At 42.0% G+C, this 19197-nt stretch overlaps 2 protein-coding genes across 2 annotated transcripts; both read left to right on the top strand.

Annotated features, from left to right (window-relative positions):
* The first annotated feature begins 549 nt into the window (after positions 1-549).
* Positions 550-9717, top strand: LOC141012645 (extracellular calcium-sensing receptor-like). Its single transcript, XM_073486173.1, has 8 exons — positions 550-578; positions 885-1179; positions 1279-1568; positions 1858-2153; positions 3419-3624; positions 3721-3942; positions 8609-8732; positions 8819-9717. Exons 1-8 carry the CDS (start codon positions 550-552, stop codon positions 9715-9717), a joined length of 2361 nt encoding a protein of 786 aa, XP_073342274.1.
* A 3071-nt stretch (positions 9718-12788) lies between these two features.
* On the top strand, positions 12789-18148 carry LOC141019240 (extracellular calcium-sensing receptor-like). Its single transcript, XM_073494099.1, has 8 exons — positions 12789-12817; positions 13203-13497; positions 13597-13886; positions 14153-14448; positions 15014-15219; positions 15353-15574; positions 17040-17163; positions 17244-18148. The coding sequence occupies exons 1-8, from the start codon at positions 12789-12791 to the stop codon at positions 18146-18148; spliced, it is 2367 nt and encodes a 788-aa protein (XP_073350200.1).
* The last annotated feature ends 1049 nt before the right edge of the window (positions 18149-19197 follow it).

Genomic DNA, 19197 nt, shown 5'->3' on the forward strand with positions numbered 1-19197 from the left:
CAGTATATGAAAGTTGAATACTAAAGCTTGAAAAAAAACCAACAATATTGAACACATGCATTTTTGGGGCTTAATTCTAGTATGAGCTAACACAAAGAAATGACGGATTGCAGTTAGAACAAAATACGGACAATAGCTGGTGTTTACAATGTTTTATAGCAATTCATGAAATACCAATATCTAATGCTATACTCTCCCTGATGAATAGTAAGCTGACGCACAGTAGAAGGAGGGAGGCTTTTGTCTGAAAATCTATTAAAACCAGTGCAAACACACACAATATGCTCACATGCAGACACTTCAGGGATGGAGATCTCAGCTCTCCTTATTGGCCTGATCCTGTCACTGAGTTTATGTCAGGTGAACTCAGCTCTGAAAATAAGTGCTGTGCTCACAGAGGAAAAGACTGGTGCTGAGGCCTCATCTGTAAAATGTAAACTCCAGGGTACAACTCGTCTACCTGTATTCTCAATGGATGGTGACTACGTGATAGGGGGTGTTTTCTCTATACACCACTACAAACAGACAGTGATGCATAACTACAACACCATGCCTGAGTCACAAAAGTGCACAGGGAGGTCAGTAAAATGGAGAATCATGCTGCAAAGCTTTTGGAAAACTTGAAAAAAAAAAGTTTAACAAACAGGATGAAAGAAAATGTACCTTTTGATTTAGCTGAATATGTTTAAATCTGTGCACTATGAATTGATTTCTTCTCATACTGTGTTTTGAATTCTGCTGTTCAGATAATTCTGAGGTAAATTCCGCCAACAGATACAGTGCAGCTTTCAATTATATGACTGCAATTGTGTGTTTTCTGTCAAAACTGTGATTTGTGCTCATCACATGTAGATTTGAACAGTGACATAATTGTCTGTGTGCAGCATTGACTCTCGTGAACTGCGTTTTGCGCGTGCAATGGCCTTCACCATCGAGGAAATTAACAACAGCACAGAGCTGCTGCCAGGCATCAAACTCGGTTATCAGATCCACGACTCGTGCACCTCAGTGCCTGTGACGATGCATGTGACATTCCAGCTTTCAAACAGCCTAGACCCGGTGTTTTACACTGGTGAAAATTGCTCACAATCTGGTATGGTAATGGCTGTTGTTGGTGAGTCTGGATCTACACCATCCATCAGCATGTCGCGCGTCATCGGTTCCTTTAAAATTCCTCAAGTAAATATAACAGACTACATTTCTGACAACTATGTCTTCAGTGTAGGTCAGTGCTTTTTTACTGTTCTGTTAAATAATTACAATCCTGAATTTCTTTAGGTGAGCCACTTTGCCACTTGTGCATGCCTGTCTGATAAGCAGCAGTTTCCGAGTTTCTTCAGAACAATTCCCAGTGACCAGTTCCAGGCTGATGCACTGGCCAAGCTGGTGAAACACTTTGGTTGGACTTGGATAGGTGCTGTCCGGTCAGATTCAGACTATGGCAATAATGGCATGGCCTCTTTCCTGGATGCAGCACAGAAGCAGGGGATCTGTGTGGAATATTCAGAATCTTTCCATCGAGCCCACCCACGTAGCAGGATCCAGAGAGTAGCTGACGTTATCCGCAGGTTTCTACATCACTGATTGTGCTTTTCTTTTTTCTTTTTTTTTTGTCTGTGCTGACACCAAGCTTCTGCACACAAAACCACAAAAAACTTTAATTCAAATATGAAACAGAAGCTTGTTTTATATCTTAGAAATTGGGAATTCATCTTTTTAAATTTTAAAGTCACATAATTATAACTAATGATGTTCAAAACAGAAATAAATAGAGCAAAAGATTATAATCAAGACCAAACAGTTTCTTTGTCTTAAGTATCTTGATACTTGTATTGGTCTACTATAATGTCCCTGCAGGTCAACAGCTGTGGTTATTGTGGCATTTACAGCCTCTGCAGAACTGAGGATCCTTTTGGAGGAGCTGGCGCTCAAGCCTTCTCCACCTCGCCAGTGGATAGGCAGTGAGGCCTGGGTAACCAACCGAGAGATGCTAAAGTTCAGCTTCTGTGCCGGAGCCATCGGATTTGGCATTCAGAAATCTGTCATCCCAGGTCTGAGAGAATTCTTGCTGGATCTCTCTCCCACTAAAGTGGCTGCCTCTCCATTGCTTACTGAGTTCTGGGAGGATGCGTTCAACTGTAGGCTGGGAAAAAGTAAGGAAGTTGTGTTGATTTTTAACATAGCTGAAATTCATAGTGGAGCCCTTGTGGTTGGGTTGTTTTGCTGAATGTCTGTCTGAGTGGAGCTTCCTGTGGTAAATAGTCATCAGCTGCTCTAAAACCCAAGAAACCTTAGATTCCAATTTCAGGTCAAGTTTAGGGCCTATGTTCTCTGAGATTATGAAATGCCAACTATGACTACATGAATCAGATGTACCCATTACAAAGACAGGCTCCAGGCCACAGAGCAAAATAAAGACAAAAAAAATGTACTCACTAGAATGTATCAGTCACGCTACATGTATATCTCATAAGCCTATTAGACTGACAGTGATTTCAGATCATTTCTTTTAAACACATGAACATTAAAAAAGTAAAGTCTGTCATTACTTGAAAGTTGTAAAGATTTTTTTGTCTCTTATAAATGTGACTAATCATCTGATCACTTGGTCTGACACCGAACAGTGTCGTATATAATAGAAAATATATAGACATGTCTGCAAAATGATACTTTGAAATGTAATGTAACATAAGTCTGTTTTATAAATTGATTAGAACTATATAAAATATACACCAATCCATTATTTTTTTGTTTACGGGTGTGAGTGGGAGGGCATCTGCAGTCTATTCAGTAGATAGAGTTAATGGGTTTAGGCTGGGATTACTCAGACCATAGTTTGTTCATATGAAATTCCATCATCCAATTCCAACAGTGATAACCCTAGAATAATAATCCATTTCTATTTTGAAGTTTTAAGAATAGCTTTGCTGAGCAACACACCTGCTAATTTCAATTTGTCAAAGGCATTATTGTGCACTCATCACTGAAAGAGGAACAAATATATTTTGATTCCAGTTTATTTATCCAGCGATTGGAGATTTCTTATGTTATTTAACTAATGCTCAGAAGTATCTTTTTCCCTTTCTCCCCTTTCAATTGTCAGTCTGGTTGACCCTTTGTGTGTTTTGTTGTCCCTGTAAAAACATAACTTTTTGTGCAAAATAATATCTATTCATACAGACTTTCTGCTTTCCGAAAGTCATTAAAGACCATTGAAAAACTAGAGGGTAGTCCTCTTAGAAAGTGCAACGAATCGAACTTTTGAAGAAGGTAAATACAAACATTTGAACAGTGGTGTATGCGTTTCTGCGGGGCATGTTTGCTGGTTGAAATAAAATAACAGGAAAAGACACAGACTGATAATGCACCATTAATGTCAATGCTAAAAACATGTTTCACTGTCTCTGTGTGTTTTTAGAAGCAGCCATAGATGACAGCGTGTGTGATGGAACTGAAGACATAAAGACACTCCAGGACCCATACACTGACACATCTCAGCTCCGAGTCACCAACATGGTGTACAAGGCTGTTTATGCAATAGCACATGCTATTCATAATACAGTGTGTCAAGATACAAATTCTAAAACTCAGTGTGACAAGCTCACCAGAATAGAGTCCAAACAGGTCAGTCAAAGTAAATGTGACTCCCCAGTGCCATTTTTACTTTTTATGAATTTAAAGTTAAATATTTAACTAATTGTAACTTTATTTCATCCTCAGGTTCTTACTCAGCTGAAGAAAGTACATTTTTCCAAAAATGGTTATAATGTGTCATTTGATGCCAACGGGGATCCTGTGGCCAGATATGAGCTGGTTAACTGGCAGAAAAGGGACAGTGGCAGCATTGAGATGGTGACAGTAGGGCACTATGATTCATCACTGCCAGAAGGCCAGGAGTTCCGTATCAACAAGAACCTCACCTGGGTGGACGGTAGCACACAAGTAAGGAGACCAGAAGTAATAATCTATCATTTACATGTTTCAAATCTCACAGATTCTCCCAGATTTTGTTTGCTGAAAGCAGTCAATACGTGAAAAACAGGAGGGAAAATTAAGAAGTTCCACTGATCTGCAAAGACAGTGGACTGTTAACCTGGGAGGTCTGGCTGGTTGGCGAGGAAAATCAACTGAGGCTTTGGAGTTGGAGTTGAGCGCCGCCACAGACTGTGAACCAGGGGTTGGTAAGGACACCAATTGGGAATCGCGAACAGGCGTCTGCTGGGCTGCCATCCGGAAACCATAAGTAGGAATCGGCTGTACTGTTGGCAGGGAACCAAGAACAGGTTTTGGTCAGGCTGCTGACTGGGGACAAGGAACAGGTGTCGGCCTGACTGTTGACGGGGAACCAGGAGCAGGTGTTGGCAAGAACGGATATGGGGAACCAGTATTAGCAGATGTTGACCAGTCGCTTGTCAGGAACAAGAGAGACATTACACTTAGGAACTGGGCATATGTTGCAGCATATGCAGCCCATGGACTGCACAAGGTGTCAGCTGAACCGGGAATTGGACAGGTGTTGGGTGACCCAATAACAGGAAAGGTGTCAACTGACCCCATTATAAAGGAGATGTCAGGAGGAACCCCCGACTCAGAAACAGAGTGTAGATCATGGCACTGACCTGCGGAGGCTCTGGGTCACTGGGCAACAGTGGCTCAAGGTCACAGGGCTGCAGGACCTCCGCAGCATGAGGGTAGCAATAAGGAAGAGGTACTGAGCAGCAGAGAAGCTGGACATTGGCGGGAGCCCCACTTATTCTAGAGGGGTTTAGAGAAGCTTGCTTCAGTACATGTGATCAGACAGGACACTGGCTGGTTCTGTGCTAGCTGACAGATCAACTGACTGGAGGCTAGCAGGCCAGTCGCTAGCAAACTCAGGAGATCAGGTTGACAGGAGGAATGCAGCTGGTGGCAAGCCAAAACATGCGCTGGAGCTGGTAAGAGGCAATCTGGTTGAAGGCTAGCAGACCTGATTGAAACAGGCTGGTGGCTAGCAAGCTGTGAGTTAGCTGACAGTGAAGCAGAGGAGGTTGGAGTGACTGGCTGGTGGCAAGCATGCTGGTGGCTGTCTGGCTGCAGGTTAGCTGACTGGAGACTGGCATACTTGGAGTCAGAAAGAGGAGCAGGGATTTGATGGAAGTCCTTTGCCAACTCAGTTTGCAAATTCCTCAGCAAATGCTGAGAGGACACCTCCTTGCTTGTTATAATCAGAGCTGGCTTTCTGTTCTCATTGGAGACAAAATGAAAGAGGAACAAAGGACCTGGGCTTGTGTATGAATGAGTGACTGATGATGGTAATGAGGTCCAGGTGTGGAAATAGATGGTTAAGCTGATGGGGAATGAGGTGATTGCATGACGGATGATGGGAGGGGAGCCCGCTGGCTCACGTCTGGTGGCATTGGGCCTGGTGGGACTCAGCCCGAAGAAACAACATGGAGCTGACCCTTGTTGACTCACCACCTGCAGGGGAGAGAAATGGGTTTGGGTACAGTGTGTGAATGGCGAGGGGGGAGACCTGGCCGTCCTGACCCCTGGTTTGCAGACTAGCCCTTGGTACATGGAATGTAACCTCTGGTGGGGGAGGAGCCAGAGCTAGTGCGGGAGGTAGAGAGGTACCAGCTAGATATAGTGAGGTTCAACTTCACACACAGTGGTGGTTCTGGAACCAAACTCCAACAAGAGTTGGAAAGCTGTTACATTTTGTCTAGGGGAAAGAAGCGGTGGAACTACTGCTGGTAAGTGAAAAGAAAGTGAGAAGAAATTGTAGCTCCAGTGTTTAGGCATTCTGTGAGGAGAGATAGTTGAAATATTTAATCTTGTCTAGATACTTTTTGTGTAAATTCTTGTGAAACTGTTGAAGCTGAGTGGTTATCAGTCAGTTTCGGCCAAGTCAGCTGTGGTGAATAGGCTTGATTACAGGGCGGAGCTAAGCCTGCATGAGGTAAATTTAGCACATATGGGCTACTCACTACAGCGTCAGGACAGCCGAACAAAGACTTAGGGATCAAGGGAGTCCAAGTAACTCACTGTCCACCACCCATCACAGCCATGAGTCCTACCCAATCCCAGTCAGGACATCAAACCAGAGAAGATCTCACCAGAGACCCATTGCTCAAGGCTGTAACCCAGCCAATCTCTGTTACCCAACATTCTCCACTGGTACTGAACTTGAAGTACTAGAGGGCCTATGGAACTGCCAGTCTGCAGTGAAGAAGGCGGATAACATTTCAGCCCATGGAGGAACTGGACTCCTCATCACACCCATGTGGTCCTACCAGGTCCTTCCCCTGGACCACCTGCCCAGATCTGCACTTGAATTCCACGCTGTTTCTGTCACCCTTCCTTTCAAGCTCAACATTGTGGTGATCTATTGCCCTCCCGGTCCTCTCCATGACTTCTTTGATGAGATGGACGCCCTCCTAAGCTGCTCCCCTGACGATGGCGCACCACTCGTTGTCCTAGATGACTTCAACATCCAGCCTGAGAAGCTGCGCTCATCTGAATTCATTGACTTCTTCCACTCTCTCCTCAATTGTTCTTTCCTCACTACCATCCACAGAACAATTCTCTCTAATGTCCACCGAGGAAGCCTCCTCGACTCTGTTATCCTCCCTCTTCTCCTCATTAGACGCTCTCTGTCCCCTCACCTCCCGAGCGGCATGATCATCTCCAACCCCTCCCTGGCTGTCTGAATCTCTGCGAACCAATAGATCGGTGCTACAGCAGCAGAGAGAAAATGGAAAAAAATCACGTCATGCTGATGACCTTGCTCACTACCACCTCCTCCTCTCTGACTTCACCTCAACTGTATCAGCAGCCAAATCTGCCTTCTACCTGTCAAAGATCAACTCCTCTGCCTCCAACCCCAGGAAACTGTTCTCCTTGTTCTCTTCTCTCCTCACCCCTCCTACCACTCCCTCTCCTTCCTTCCTCACTGCTGATGACTTTGCAACTTACTTTACCAAGAAAGTAAAAGACATCAGCTCCCCCAACCCTCACCTCTGATGGCCTTACCTGCTTCAGCCCCCTCTCCTCTGAAGATGTTCACACACTAGTCACATCTCACCATGCCACCACCTGTTCCCTTGACCCGATTCCCTCCTCCCTTCTCCAAGACATCTCACACGACATCTTACCATTCCTCACCAACCTGATCAACTCCTCCCTCACTTTAGACCTTATTCCAGCTCCTTTCAAGACAGCTACAGTAAAGCCACTCCTAAAGAAACCCACCCTAGACTCAGCTGACATCAGAAACTACAGACCTGTGTCTCTTCTTTCATTCCTCTCTAAAACCCTGGAACGTGCCGTCTACAACAAACTGTCCTCCTATCTTTCACAAAACGACCTCCTTGACCCTAATCAGTCAGGCTTCAGGACTGCTCACTCCACCGAGACGAAATGACTGATTCCCTCCGTGCCGCCAGAGATCCAGTCCTGCTTATCTGTCCTCATTCTCCTCGACCTATCTCTCTGGCTGAACTTGGCGTTGCTGACTCTGCTTTAACCTGGTTCACATCATACCTGACAAATCGCACCTTTCAGGTCATATGGAAAGGCTCCTTGTCCAAAACCTGCTTTCTGGAAACTGGTGTCCCTCAAGGCTCAATACTAGGACCACTCCTGTTTTCACTATACACTAGATCACTAGGCTCTGCAATGACATCACATGGATTCTCTTACCACTGTTATGCAGACGACACCCAACCGTTCCTCCCTTTTCCCCCATCCTCCTCCGACACCCACATTGCAACGCGCAGCTCGGAATGTCTAGCAGACATCTCTGCTTGGACAACTGCACACCACCTCAAGCTCAACCTTCATAAAACTGATCTCCTCTTCATCCCGGGGAAAGACTGCCCTCACGTGGACCTGTCAGTCACTGTCGAGGACATCATAGTATCGCCTTCATCGACTGCGAGGAACCTGGGCATAATCCTCAACGACATACTATCCTGCATCCCCAACATCACTGCTGTGGCCCGATCCAGTCTCTCCTCACAAAGGACGCAACGCAACTCCTAATCCAAGCACTGGTCATCTCCCACCTGGACTACTGCAACTCGCTCTTGGCTGGACTCCCAGCCCCTGTGACAAAACCGTTGTAACTTATCCAGAACGCTGCAGCACCCTTTGTTTTCAATCTACCCAAATTCTCCCATGTGACCCCCCTCCTCTGAGATCCCCACTGGCTTCCTGTTGCAGCCTGCATTCGATTGAAGACAATGGTACTGGCCTTTAAGGCTATCAACGGAACTGCACCCATCTACCTCCAAACACTGGTCAGACCACACGCCCCAGTGACAGCACTTCGTTCCACTACATCGGCTGGCCCGCTGGTACCACCATCGCTGAGAGCACACAAAGGTCGCTCAGCAAACTCACAACTCTTCTCTGTTCTGGTGCCTGAGTGGTGGAAGCTCAAGACTCAAGACTTACTTGTTCAGACTTCACCTCGATCCTGCATAGCATGACTCCCTCCCAGCAACACTGTCAATACACGCATTTTCATTTAAGTATTGTTTTAAGACAAACTTGAAAAAAATGTTCTAAACAGATCAAAGGTGATCACATCTGAATATGTGTGAGTTTGTTTGTATCTTTGTACCAGGTGCCTGTGTCAGTGTGCAGTGACAGCTGTCCTCCAGGAACTCGTAAAATGCTTCAGAAAGGAAAACCCATCTGCTGTTATGATTGCATACCATGTCCTGAGGGGGAGATAAGCAATGCTACAGGTATGTTTTTTTTTTTTTTTTCCAAGTCCATATTTATAACTTCACCTATATTACTACTAAAAGCCCTTTTTTGTTTATTGTTTCAGATTCCTCTGATTGTTTCCCGTGCCCCAAGGAGTTCTGGCCTAATGCAGAGAGAGACACTTGTCTCCCCAAGCCTGTAGAGTTTCTTTCCTTTGACGAGGTCCTAGGAATTGTCCTGGCTGCGTTCTCAGGTGCTGGTGCCTGTCTTGCCATTATAACAGCAGCTGTGTTCTTTTATCACAGGACATCCCCGATTGTCAGGGCCAACAACTCTGAGCTGAGCTTCCTGCTGCTCTTCTCCCTGACTCTATGTTTCTTATGTTCATTAACTTTCATTGGAGCACCTTCTGATTGGTCCTGCATGCTGCGCCACACAGCGTTTGGGATCACTTTTGTCCTCTGCATCTCTTGTGTTCTTGGAAAAACAATAGTAGTGCTAATGGCCTTCAAAGCTACACTCCCAGGTAGTAAAGTCATGAAATGGTTTGGTCCTCCACAGCAAAGAATGACTGTAGTGTCTTTCACATTCATTCAAGTTTTAATATGTACTATTTGGTTGGGTCTTAGTCCCCCTTTTCCAATGAAAAACCTAAGTATATACAAGAAGAGAATCATCCTGGAGTGTGCATTAGGCTCAGCTATCGGGTTCTGGGCTGTTCTTGGGTACATAGGCCTACTGGCTGTCTTTTGCTTAGTGTTAGCTGTCCTAGCCCGAAAACTGCCTGATAATTTTAATGAAGCCAAGCTGATCACCTTCAGCATGCTGATATTCTGTGCAGTCTGGATCACCTTTATCCCAGCCTATGTCAGCTCTCCTGGAAAATTTACTGTGGCTGTGGAGATATTTGCCATTCTGGCCTCCAGTTTTGGACTAATACTATGTATATTTGCTCCAAAGTGTTACATCATATTGTTTAAGCCAGAGAAGAACACCAAGAAACATTTAATGAATAAAAATTAATCCAAAGACATCTGAGGTTATGAAATTGTTAAGATGGCAACATACGGTCTAGAGTAGACCTATTCAACTGGTGGACCGTGGGCCAATTGCAACCCTTTAAACACGTCATTCTGGCCCTTTGATCATTCTCTTAGTTGGCTGTTTAGTCAACTCCATGGTGATGCCTCTTGCTCAGTACAGAAATACTCGTTTCATTCGAAAATGTATACCCAGGCTTTTAAAAAAGAGGAAAATTACAAGGATTTAACTGATAACCCACTTCTAAGATTAAAAGATGCATGTTATCAATACACAAAGGGGAAGGACATTTTTAAGTGTTTTAAATTGTTCAAGTTGTTTTAATACATTTGACTTCCAAGCTTTGCAAGTCAGGCATCAGGATGTAAAAGTTCACCTTTTTTCAAATCTGGCCCTTCTAAAAACAGTAGTTGAATGCGGTGCATATTCAGCACAGTCTTCAGTAAAATGAATCAAATATTTACATTTGAAGGCTTTTTTAAAAAAAACGTTTTACATTAAATGCTTTTCTTAATTTCAGTGTTGTGTTTTTAAGATCCTTTTTTATTGGTTTTCACAAAAATGTTAAAATAGCTCAATAAAGTCTTAATTATCTTAAAAAATGTGTGGTACTGACTTTTGTGTCAACACTTTGATGACATTATTTCAAATGAATCATAGTGGAACAAAAGTTCTGGTGATTTATTTAAAATATGATTAAATCACACCAAAAACACATTAAAGGAAGGTGATAACTTATTCAATATATATATATATATATATATATATATATATATATATATATATATATATATATGTGTGTGTGTGCTCGCCCGTTGTCTGTGGAAAGGTTCCTACCTAAATGGGATCCATGTCACTGAAAACACAACAGTGACATATTCAGTGACTTCCTGTGTCCAGTGGGTGGCGCTATAGATATGACACAGTATTGATGCAGAGATATATTCAGGGCAAGCCCCTCTGCATGTGTGAGCAATTTGATGCAGATGAGAAATTGTATGTTGAAGTTATATTAAGGACTTCCTACTAATGGCAAAGGATCGAAATTGACTGCACCGTTACGCCCACCAGCTATAATGGAGACAAAAGCTTGTGACAAGTTGTCATCATCAAGGTATGAGGATGATACTTAGGGAATGTGACGTCTGTGCCGTTAAATCTGTAGGACAAGTTAAATAAGGTACGAGGCATAGAAATGGGTGAAAATGGCAGCAAAATTTCTACTTTGAACTAAAATCATTGAATTCCTGTTGGATTGAGGGTATGGGTCCAAGAGGGTTTTTTGTGCGTCTGGTCATGATACATAAGCCTATTGAATTTCGTTCATGTATGTGCTAGTAGGAGGCGGGGCTTCAAGTTTGACAAAATGGCTGCTGTGAACCAAAATGGCCGACTTCCTGTTGGACTGAGGGTTTCGGTGCCTAGGGGTATTTTGTGCGTCTGGTCATGATACATATGTATACTGAATTGCGTTCATGTATGTGCATGTAGGAGGTGGGGCTTCAAGTTTGAAATATTCCAGGGGGCGCTATGGAGCCATCTTTTCACTTAACACAGTATTGATGCATAGATGTGTTCATGGCCAGCCCCTCTACATGTGTGACCAATTTGGTGAAGATGGGAAATTGTATGTTGAAGTTATAAGGACTTCCTGCTTATGGCAAAGGATCGAAAATTGACCGCACTGCTACGCCCACCAGGAATAACGTAGGCGAAAGCTTTTGACAACTTTTCATCATCAAGGTATGAGGATGAGACTTAGTGACTGTGAAGTCTGTGGTGTTAAAACTGTAGGACAAGTTAATTAAAGTACGAGGCATAGAAATGGATGAAAATAGCAGCAAAATTTCTGCTTTGAACTAAAATCACAGAATTCCTATAGGACTGAGGGTATGGGTCCAAGAAGGTTTTTTGTGCGTCTGGTCATGATACTTATGCATACTGAATTGCGTTCATGTATGTGCATTTAGGAGGCGGGGCTTCAAGTTTGAAATATTCCAGGGGGCGCTATTGAGCCATTTTTTGACCTAAAAGGCCCCGACCCATATCAGATATCAATGTGTGTGACTGGTGATGCATGTGCAAAAATTGGTGTCCGTAGGTGTTTGTCTGTATGTACGAAATGGGAAAAGCCATTAGAGCTGTCGTGACACACCTGAGGCCAGTTATGGTATCGAATTAACGGGCTCATGGGTTAAAAGCTATGTTTCACATCTGGTAAGTCTGCGACCATCCTAAAGTCCGAAAACAGTATCGGAAAAATGAAAATCGCCGCACGCCATTCAAGATGGCTGACTTCCTGTTGCGGCAAAAATTCCGACAAAAATAATTACTGGCTAAATCGATGAGACCTATGAGTCCTGCGAATTTCATGACGATCCGAGAAAAATGTTGCGGGGACAAAACGACGTTGGCATGGTGCTATGGAGTCCCCTGGCCACACCCACCCCCAATCATTTTGAATTCAGATGGCAGTGTGCAATGTGATGTATGTTCCGAGTTTGGGAGGAATAAAACTAATCCAAGCAAATACAATAGGGCCTCGCACTGGTCAGTGCTCGGGCCCTAATTAAGATGATATCTGCTGTTTACAATGGAGAATAGAGACAGTGACTCTTAATTCTACATGTAAATCATAGAAAAAGTTTGGGCAAGAGTTCATCAAAAGCATCACCGATAGCATCTCTCTGATGTATAGTATGTTGACGTATAGGAGAAGGAGGGAAGCTCTTGTCTGAGAATCTATATAAACCAGTGCAAACACAAACACAGTATGCAAACATACAGACACTTGAGTGATGGAGATCTCAGCTCCCTTTATTGGCCTGATCCTGTCACTGAGTTTGTGTGAGCTGAGCTTAGCTCTGAAACAAAGCACTGGGCTTACAGAGGAAAGGACTGGTGCTTGGGGCAGCAGTGAGGCCTCATCTGTGAAATGTAAGCTCCAGGGTACTACTCGTCTACCTGTATTCTCAATGGATGGTGACTACGTTATTGGTGGTGTTTTCTCCATACGCTACTACAAACAAACAGTGATGCATAACTACACCACCATGCCTGAGCCACAAAAATGCACAGGGAGGTCAGTAGGAGGGAGAAGTGGTGGATACAAGGATGTTACATTGTGTGGGGACAGAAATGTTTTTAGTTTGTATGATGTGCTAACAATCATTTTGCAAAGCTGTTGTGTAGTAAAACTTAAGAATAACAATATATGTTTTATAAAGAAGATAAGAACAAGTAAAGACTTCTGATTTAGCTGCCAATTTTTAAATATATGCACTATGGAATTATATCTTATCTTGTGTTGTGAATTTTGCTGGTCAGACAATTCTGTGATATATATTTGGTCCACAGATGATGTGCAGCTCTCAGTCAGAAAGCTGCAATTGTGTGTTTTCTGTTAAAACTTTGACTTTTGCTCATCACATGTAGATTTGAACAGTGACATGATTGTCTGTGTGCAGAATTGACTCTTGTGAACTGCGCTTTGCACGCTCAATGATCTTTGCCATTGAGGAGATTAACAACAGCATGGAGCTACTGCCGGGCATCAAACTCGGTTATCAGATCTATGACTCGTGCAGCTCAGTGCCCTTGACTATTCAAGTGGCATTCCAGCTTGCAAATGGCCTGGACCCGGTGTTTTACACCAGCGACAATTGCTCGCAATCTGGTATGGTGACGGCTATTGTTGGTGAGTCTGGGTCCACGCCATCAATCAGCATGTCGCGCATCGTCGGGTCCTTTAACATTCCTCAAGTAAATATTATACATTTCTGAAAAACTATGTCTTTAATGTAGACCAGTGCTGATTTTTGGTCTGCCCTTTTAAATAACTACAATCCTGAATTCTTTTAGGTGAGCCACTTTGCCACTTGTGCATGCCTGTCTGATAAGCAGCAGTACCCAAATTTCTTTAGAACAATCCCCAGTGACCAGTTCCAGGCTGATGCACTGGCCAAGCTGGTGAAACACTTTGGCTGGACTTGGATAGGTGCTGTCCGGTCAGATTCAGTCTATGGCAATAATGGCATGGCATCTTTCCTGCAGGCAGCACAGAAGGAGGGGATTTGTGTGGAATACTCTGAATCTTTCCATCGGACCCATCCACGTAGCAGAATCAGGAGAGTAGCTGATGTGATCCGCAGGTTTCTACATTACTGATTGCTTATTGCTTACAGTGTCAATGCTGACACTGATCTGATTATTGTTGATTGTATTATTTTAGTGGCAAATTGGAATACTTTTTTCATGATGTTTATTTCTTTCTCATTTATAATCATGAAAACAGAATTTGTGAGACCTGTACTGAACATTTCCCAAACTGCAAACTACTGTATCTCTCACATTGTTTTGTGTTTAGTATCTTGATATTCTTATTGGTAAAATATAATGCACTATGATGTTTCTCCAGGTCAACCGCTGTGGTTATTGTGGCATTTGCAGCCTCAACAGAAATGAGGCTTCTGCTGCAGGAGCTGTCGCTTCAGCCTTCTCCACCTCGCCAGTGGATAGGCAGTGAGTCCTGGGTAACTAACCCTAAATTGCTGAGGTTCAGCTTCTGTGCTGGAACTGTTGGATTTGGCATTGAGCAAGCTGTCATCCCAGGTCTGAAAGAATTCTTGCTGGATCTCTCTACCGCTAAAGTGGCTGCCTCTCCATTGCTTACTGAGTTCTGGGAGAAGGCATTCAACTGCAGGGTGGGAAAAAGTGAGAAAGTTGATCTTATTTTTAAACAAAGATGACATTCATAGTTGGGTTCTTGTGGTTGTGTTGTTATGTTGTCAGTCTAAGTGGAGCTTCCTAAAAGTCAAGATCAAACCCCAGATTATAGACTATTGAGAAGAAAATCTATTGATACTGAAATAAGACATGAGGTGGACATAAGGTATATTCCTGTAAATAATCTCACTTAAGTGTAAGTCTAATTTGGCGATCATACTAACAGTGTTTTCAGATAATGAACGTTAAACACCTTATAATAGGTGAAGTCGCAGCGTAATTAATGGAAAAGTTGTGGACACTTTTGTCTTTTTTGTGTGTGTCATCTGATCATCAGGAAATAGATGAAGGTGTTTATTTGTAACTGTCTGTAAAATAAGCATGTTTTATAAAGAATAAGAACAATAAATATAATTGAGTTTCAAGACACTTTTATCAATTCAAATACAACAAAAATATCAAGAAAAAAACAATTTTAGAAATAATTATAATGTAATGTCAGTGTGAAGGCCAAAAACATCATCAGACATTCCTCTATCTCTGTTTTTTTTAGGTGCAGCCAAAGATGAGCGTGTGTGTGATGGAACTGAAGACATTAAGACACTTAACAGCCCGTACGCTGACACATCTCAGCTCCGAATCACTAACATGGTTTACAAGGCTGTTTATGCAATAGCACATGCCATTCATAATGAAGTGTGTCAGGACACAAATTCTACAGCTCACTGTGACAAATTCACCAGAATAGAGTCCAAACAGGTCAGTCAAAATGATTAAGTGAATACCCTAATGCCCTAATTTGTCACTATAATATTATAAAATGTAATATTCATTTCATTTGATATTTTCCACTTTCTTTCCCTCATTGTCTTACTTCACTTCATCCTCACAGGTTCTTACTCAGCTGAAGAAAGTTAATTTTTCCAAAAATGGTTATGATGTGTCATTTGATGCCAACGGGGATCCTGTGGCCAGATATGAACTGGTTAACTGGCAAAAAAGTGAGAGTGGCAGCATTGAGATGGTGGCAGTAGGGTACTATGATGCATCATTTCCTGTGGGCCAGGAGTTCCGTATCAACACAAACCTCACCTGGTTGGGGGATGACACACAGGTAAGGACCCCAATGGCAACACTTAAAATTTGGTGTACAAAACAAGAGATGTGTTTTTGGTGCTGTGTTTTTTTCCTGTGCATACATAGCATCCTACATTCCATCAGAGATGATTTAAGACTTCAATAGTCTGAGACAGACACATCAAGTGGGTATCTTCCAAAGTTACATTAATTTTAGTTGACCCAACATGTTTCCAAGAAATTGTTTCCTTGCCGAGCTGTGGAAAACAAATTGTAACACAACGAGAATTACCAGCTTGCAGTTGTATGCCTCAGTGCAGTTTTCATCCATTTCTCTTCAGACTTTTTTAATATAGTCAAGTAGTAAAGACATTGACAGATTTTGATAAAAGATAATAACTGCAGTTCTTCGAGAACTCAAAGTTTCAGTTATTTATGATTCCAGTGAATAATTTCCAGTGAGAAACATGCTGTCTTCATGTAGACTATTTTTACAGAGAAGTACAGGGGACAGCTTTGTCATATGGTGCAATGACAGTCACCTGAAGGGTCGCACTTTATTTTAGATTACACTAATAAAATGTAATAAGCCATACTTTGTATCAAATTAGACAAAGACTAGAAATAGTATGCATTCAACAGTTATACCCTAAGTAAAATAATAACACATAACGAGCTGAAGTTTATAACAAATTAGTTAAAAAATAGAAATAAGAAATTACAGGTATAGTTCATAGTCTAATCATAAACCATACAACTAAACCATGCACCACATATAATGCCTTATCAGGGCTAAAATATACTATGAAGACCATTAAACTGAATTATCCTCTAATTAGAAACCAAGAGCACTATTTTACAAGATCGAATTAGAAATCAAATGCAATGCCATATCAGGTCCAAAATATATTAATTAGACATTATTTAAGCCTTTCTACCAAACAGCACTGTAGACACTACACACTTTATGCAATGGTCCTACAATGTCTAAATTAGACAACACAGACTATAATTTGACAAATGTAGTGCCATATTAATAATTGTCAGACAAAACACAATGCTCAGAGAATGATCCATTTGGGCTTTACTTAACATAGTTTCACTTCATCACAAGGTAATTTGTTGCTAATGACAACCTTGTAAGAGTTTCTTAGAGGTTAATTAGTGACACATTACAAGAAAACTGTACTCACTGTATATAATCAAAATTTCCCTTTCTGTTCCTAAAATGCCAGAAGTGTTTTTGCAGAACATTCTGATGTAACAGTGAAGTTGACCTTTGACCTTTCAATTCAAAATGTCCTCACTTCATTATTTAATCATATAAGTATAAAAGTTTAATCAAGAGGAATGGGTACAATGACCGATAACACTTTCAAAACACATACTGGCACATTGGTATGTTGTTTTAAGACTTCAGAAAATGTGGACCTATCCTTTAATCCGAAAATCTACCTAGCGCACCAAAAACATTTTAAGTTTGTTTATATCTTATGTACCAGGTGCCTGTGTCAGTGTGCAGTGACAGCTGTCCTCCAGGAACTCGTAAAGTGCTGCAAAAAGGAAAACCCATCTGCTGTTATGATTGTATACCATGTCCTGAAGGAGAGATTAGCAATACTACAGGTATTTTTTTTTCTTCTAATGTACATCTACAGCACCAACTGTATTACTACTAAAAGCCCTTTTTGATTATTTTTTTTCAGATTCCCCTGATTGTTTCCCTTGTCCGAAGGAGTTCTGGCCTAATGCAGAGAGAGACACTTGTTTCCCCAAGCCTGTAGAGTTTCTTTCCTTTGACGAGGTCTTAGGAATCATCCTGGCTGCATTCTCAGTTGGTGGTGCCTGTCTTGCCATTACAACAGCGGCTGTGTTCTTTCATCACAGGACATCCCCGATTGTCAGGGCCAACAACTCAGAGCTGAGCTTCCTGCTGCTCTTCTCCTTGACTCTATGTTTTCTGTGTTCATTAACTTTCATTGGAGCACCCTCTCATTGGTCCTGCAGGCTGCGGCACACAGCGTTTGGGATCACCTTCGTCCTCTGCATCTCTTGTGTTCTTGGAAAAACTATGGTTGTGTTAATGGCCTTCAGAGCTACACTCCCGGGTAGTAATGTCATGAAATGGTTTGGTCCTCTACAGCAAAGGATGACTGTAGTATTTTTCACATTCATTCAAGTTTTAATATGTGCTATTTGGTTGGGTCTTAGTCCCCCCTTTCCAATGAAAAACTTAACCACTTTTAAGGAGAGAATCATCCTGGAGTGTGCATTAGGCTCAGCTATTGGGTTCTGGGTTGTCCTTGGGTACATAGGCCTACTGGCTGTCTTGTGCTTTGTGTTAGCTGTCCTAGCACGGAAACTGCCTGATAATTTCAATGAAGCCAAGCTGATCACCTTCAGCATGCTGATATTCTGTGCAGTCTGGATCACCTTTATCCCAGCGTATGTCAGCTCTCCTGGGAAATTTACTGTGGCTGTGGAGATATTTGCCATTCTGGCCTCCAGTTTTGGAATGATGCTGTGTATATTTGCTCCAAAGTGTTACATCATATTGTTTAAGCCAGAGAAGAACACCAAGAAACATTTGATGAACAAAAATCAATCCTAAGACGTCTGAGGTTTGGAAATTGTTAGGATTTTAACATATAGAACAGAGCTTATGTTGTGCACATTCAACTCAGTCCTCACTTCAAAAAACAGAGGCTATGCAAACAATCCAAACTAGTAAAAGTATCAAATGACGCTGGAAATATTAAAAGGCTTTTATTTCAGTGGCTAAATCACCAAAAGTGCAATTATCAGCAAACCAACAGGTTTTGACTGTTAGAGGGTAGGTCTTCATCTGGGCTCCAAACAACAAACAACAGGATGTGACCTCACCTATAGAGTAGCCACAGCCAAAAGGAAGCATTCTCATGGTCCACATAATGACATACCAGGTGAAAAAATACAAAATACATAATGCTTGTTTAAAAAGTTTACTTGCTTTACAACAAATGAAAATTAGGCACCCATAAACATAATCCGATACCCCAAATGTCTGTGAAAAAATGGCCTCATCCATTCTTTTTTTTAAATTTTCTGATAGCCTTTTTTCATGAATATTATTTTTCTTCATTTTCTAAATAAAAGTTACATCTGTAACCAAAAAAAGTGGTACTGAGTTCTGTCTCAACTTTTTGATTTGAAAACTGTTACATACATATTGAGGAACAATAAATCCTGTAATTTATTTGAGACCGGATTAAACCATACAAACAAACCCTGAGGTTGTGCATGTGCTGGGATTCATGCTTTATCATAATTATCATATCACAAAATTAGATACCTGGTATTTTCTGTTTTCAAGTGACAGGGACATTTACTGGAGATTATAATGCAACCAAAAAAAAAAAACACTAGGTAAGGGCGTACCCTCTCTGATGTACAGTAAGCTGACGCACAGTAGAAGGAGGGAATCTTTTCTCTGAAAATCTACTCTATATAAATCATAAAAGCACACATACAGTATGCCTACAAAACAGACACTTGAGAGATGAAGATCTCAGCTCTCCTAATTAGCCTGATCCTGTCTCTGAGTTTGTGTGAAGTGAACTCTGCCCTTGCCTTGAAAGGTTCTGGGGATAGTCTAAAACAAAGGACTGGGCTTACAGAGGA

The sequence above is a fragment of the Pagrus major genome, chromosome 2, assembly GCF_040436345.1.
Source record: "Pagrus major chromosome 2, Pma_NU_1.0".
Taxonomy (NCBI): Eukaryota; Metazoa; Chordata; class Actinopteri; order Spariformes; family Sparidae; genus Pagrus; species Pagrus major.

Coding starts and splice junctions, on each gene's coding strand:
- LOC141019240 (XM_073494099.1), top strand. CDS start 12,789: ATGCCTGAGCCACAAAAATGCACAGGGAG. Junction 13,887..14,152: donor GTAGCTGATGTGATCCGCAG/GTTTCTACATTA, acceptor ATGTTTCTCCAG/GTCAACCGCTGTGGTTATTG. Junction 15,575..17,039: donor GGTTGGGGGATGACACACAG/GTAAGGACCCCA, acceptor CTTATGTACCAG/GTGCCTGTGTCAGTGTGCAG.
- LOC141012645 (XM_073486173.1), top strand. CDS start 550: ATGCCTGAGTCACAAAAGTGCACAGGGAG. Junction 579..884: donor TCACAAAAGTGCACAGGGAG/GTCAGTAAAATG, acceptor GTCTGTGTGCAG/CATTGACTCTCGTGAACTGC. Junction 1,180..1,278: donor GTTCCTTTAAAATTCCTCAA/GTAAATATAACA, acceptor GAATTTCTTTAG/GTGAGCCACTTTGCCACTTG.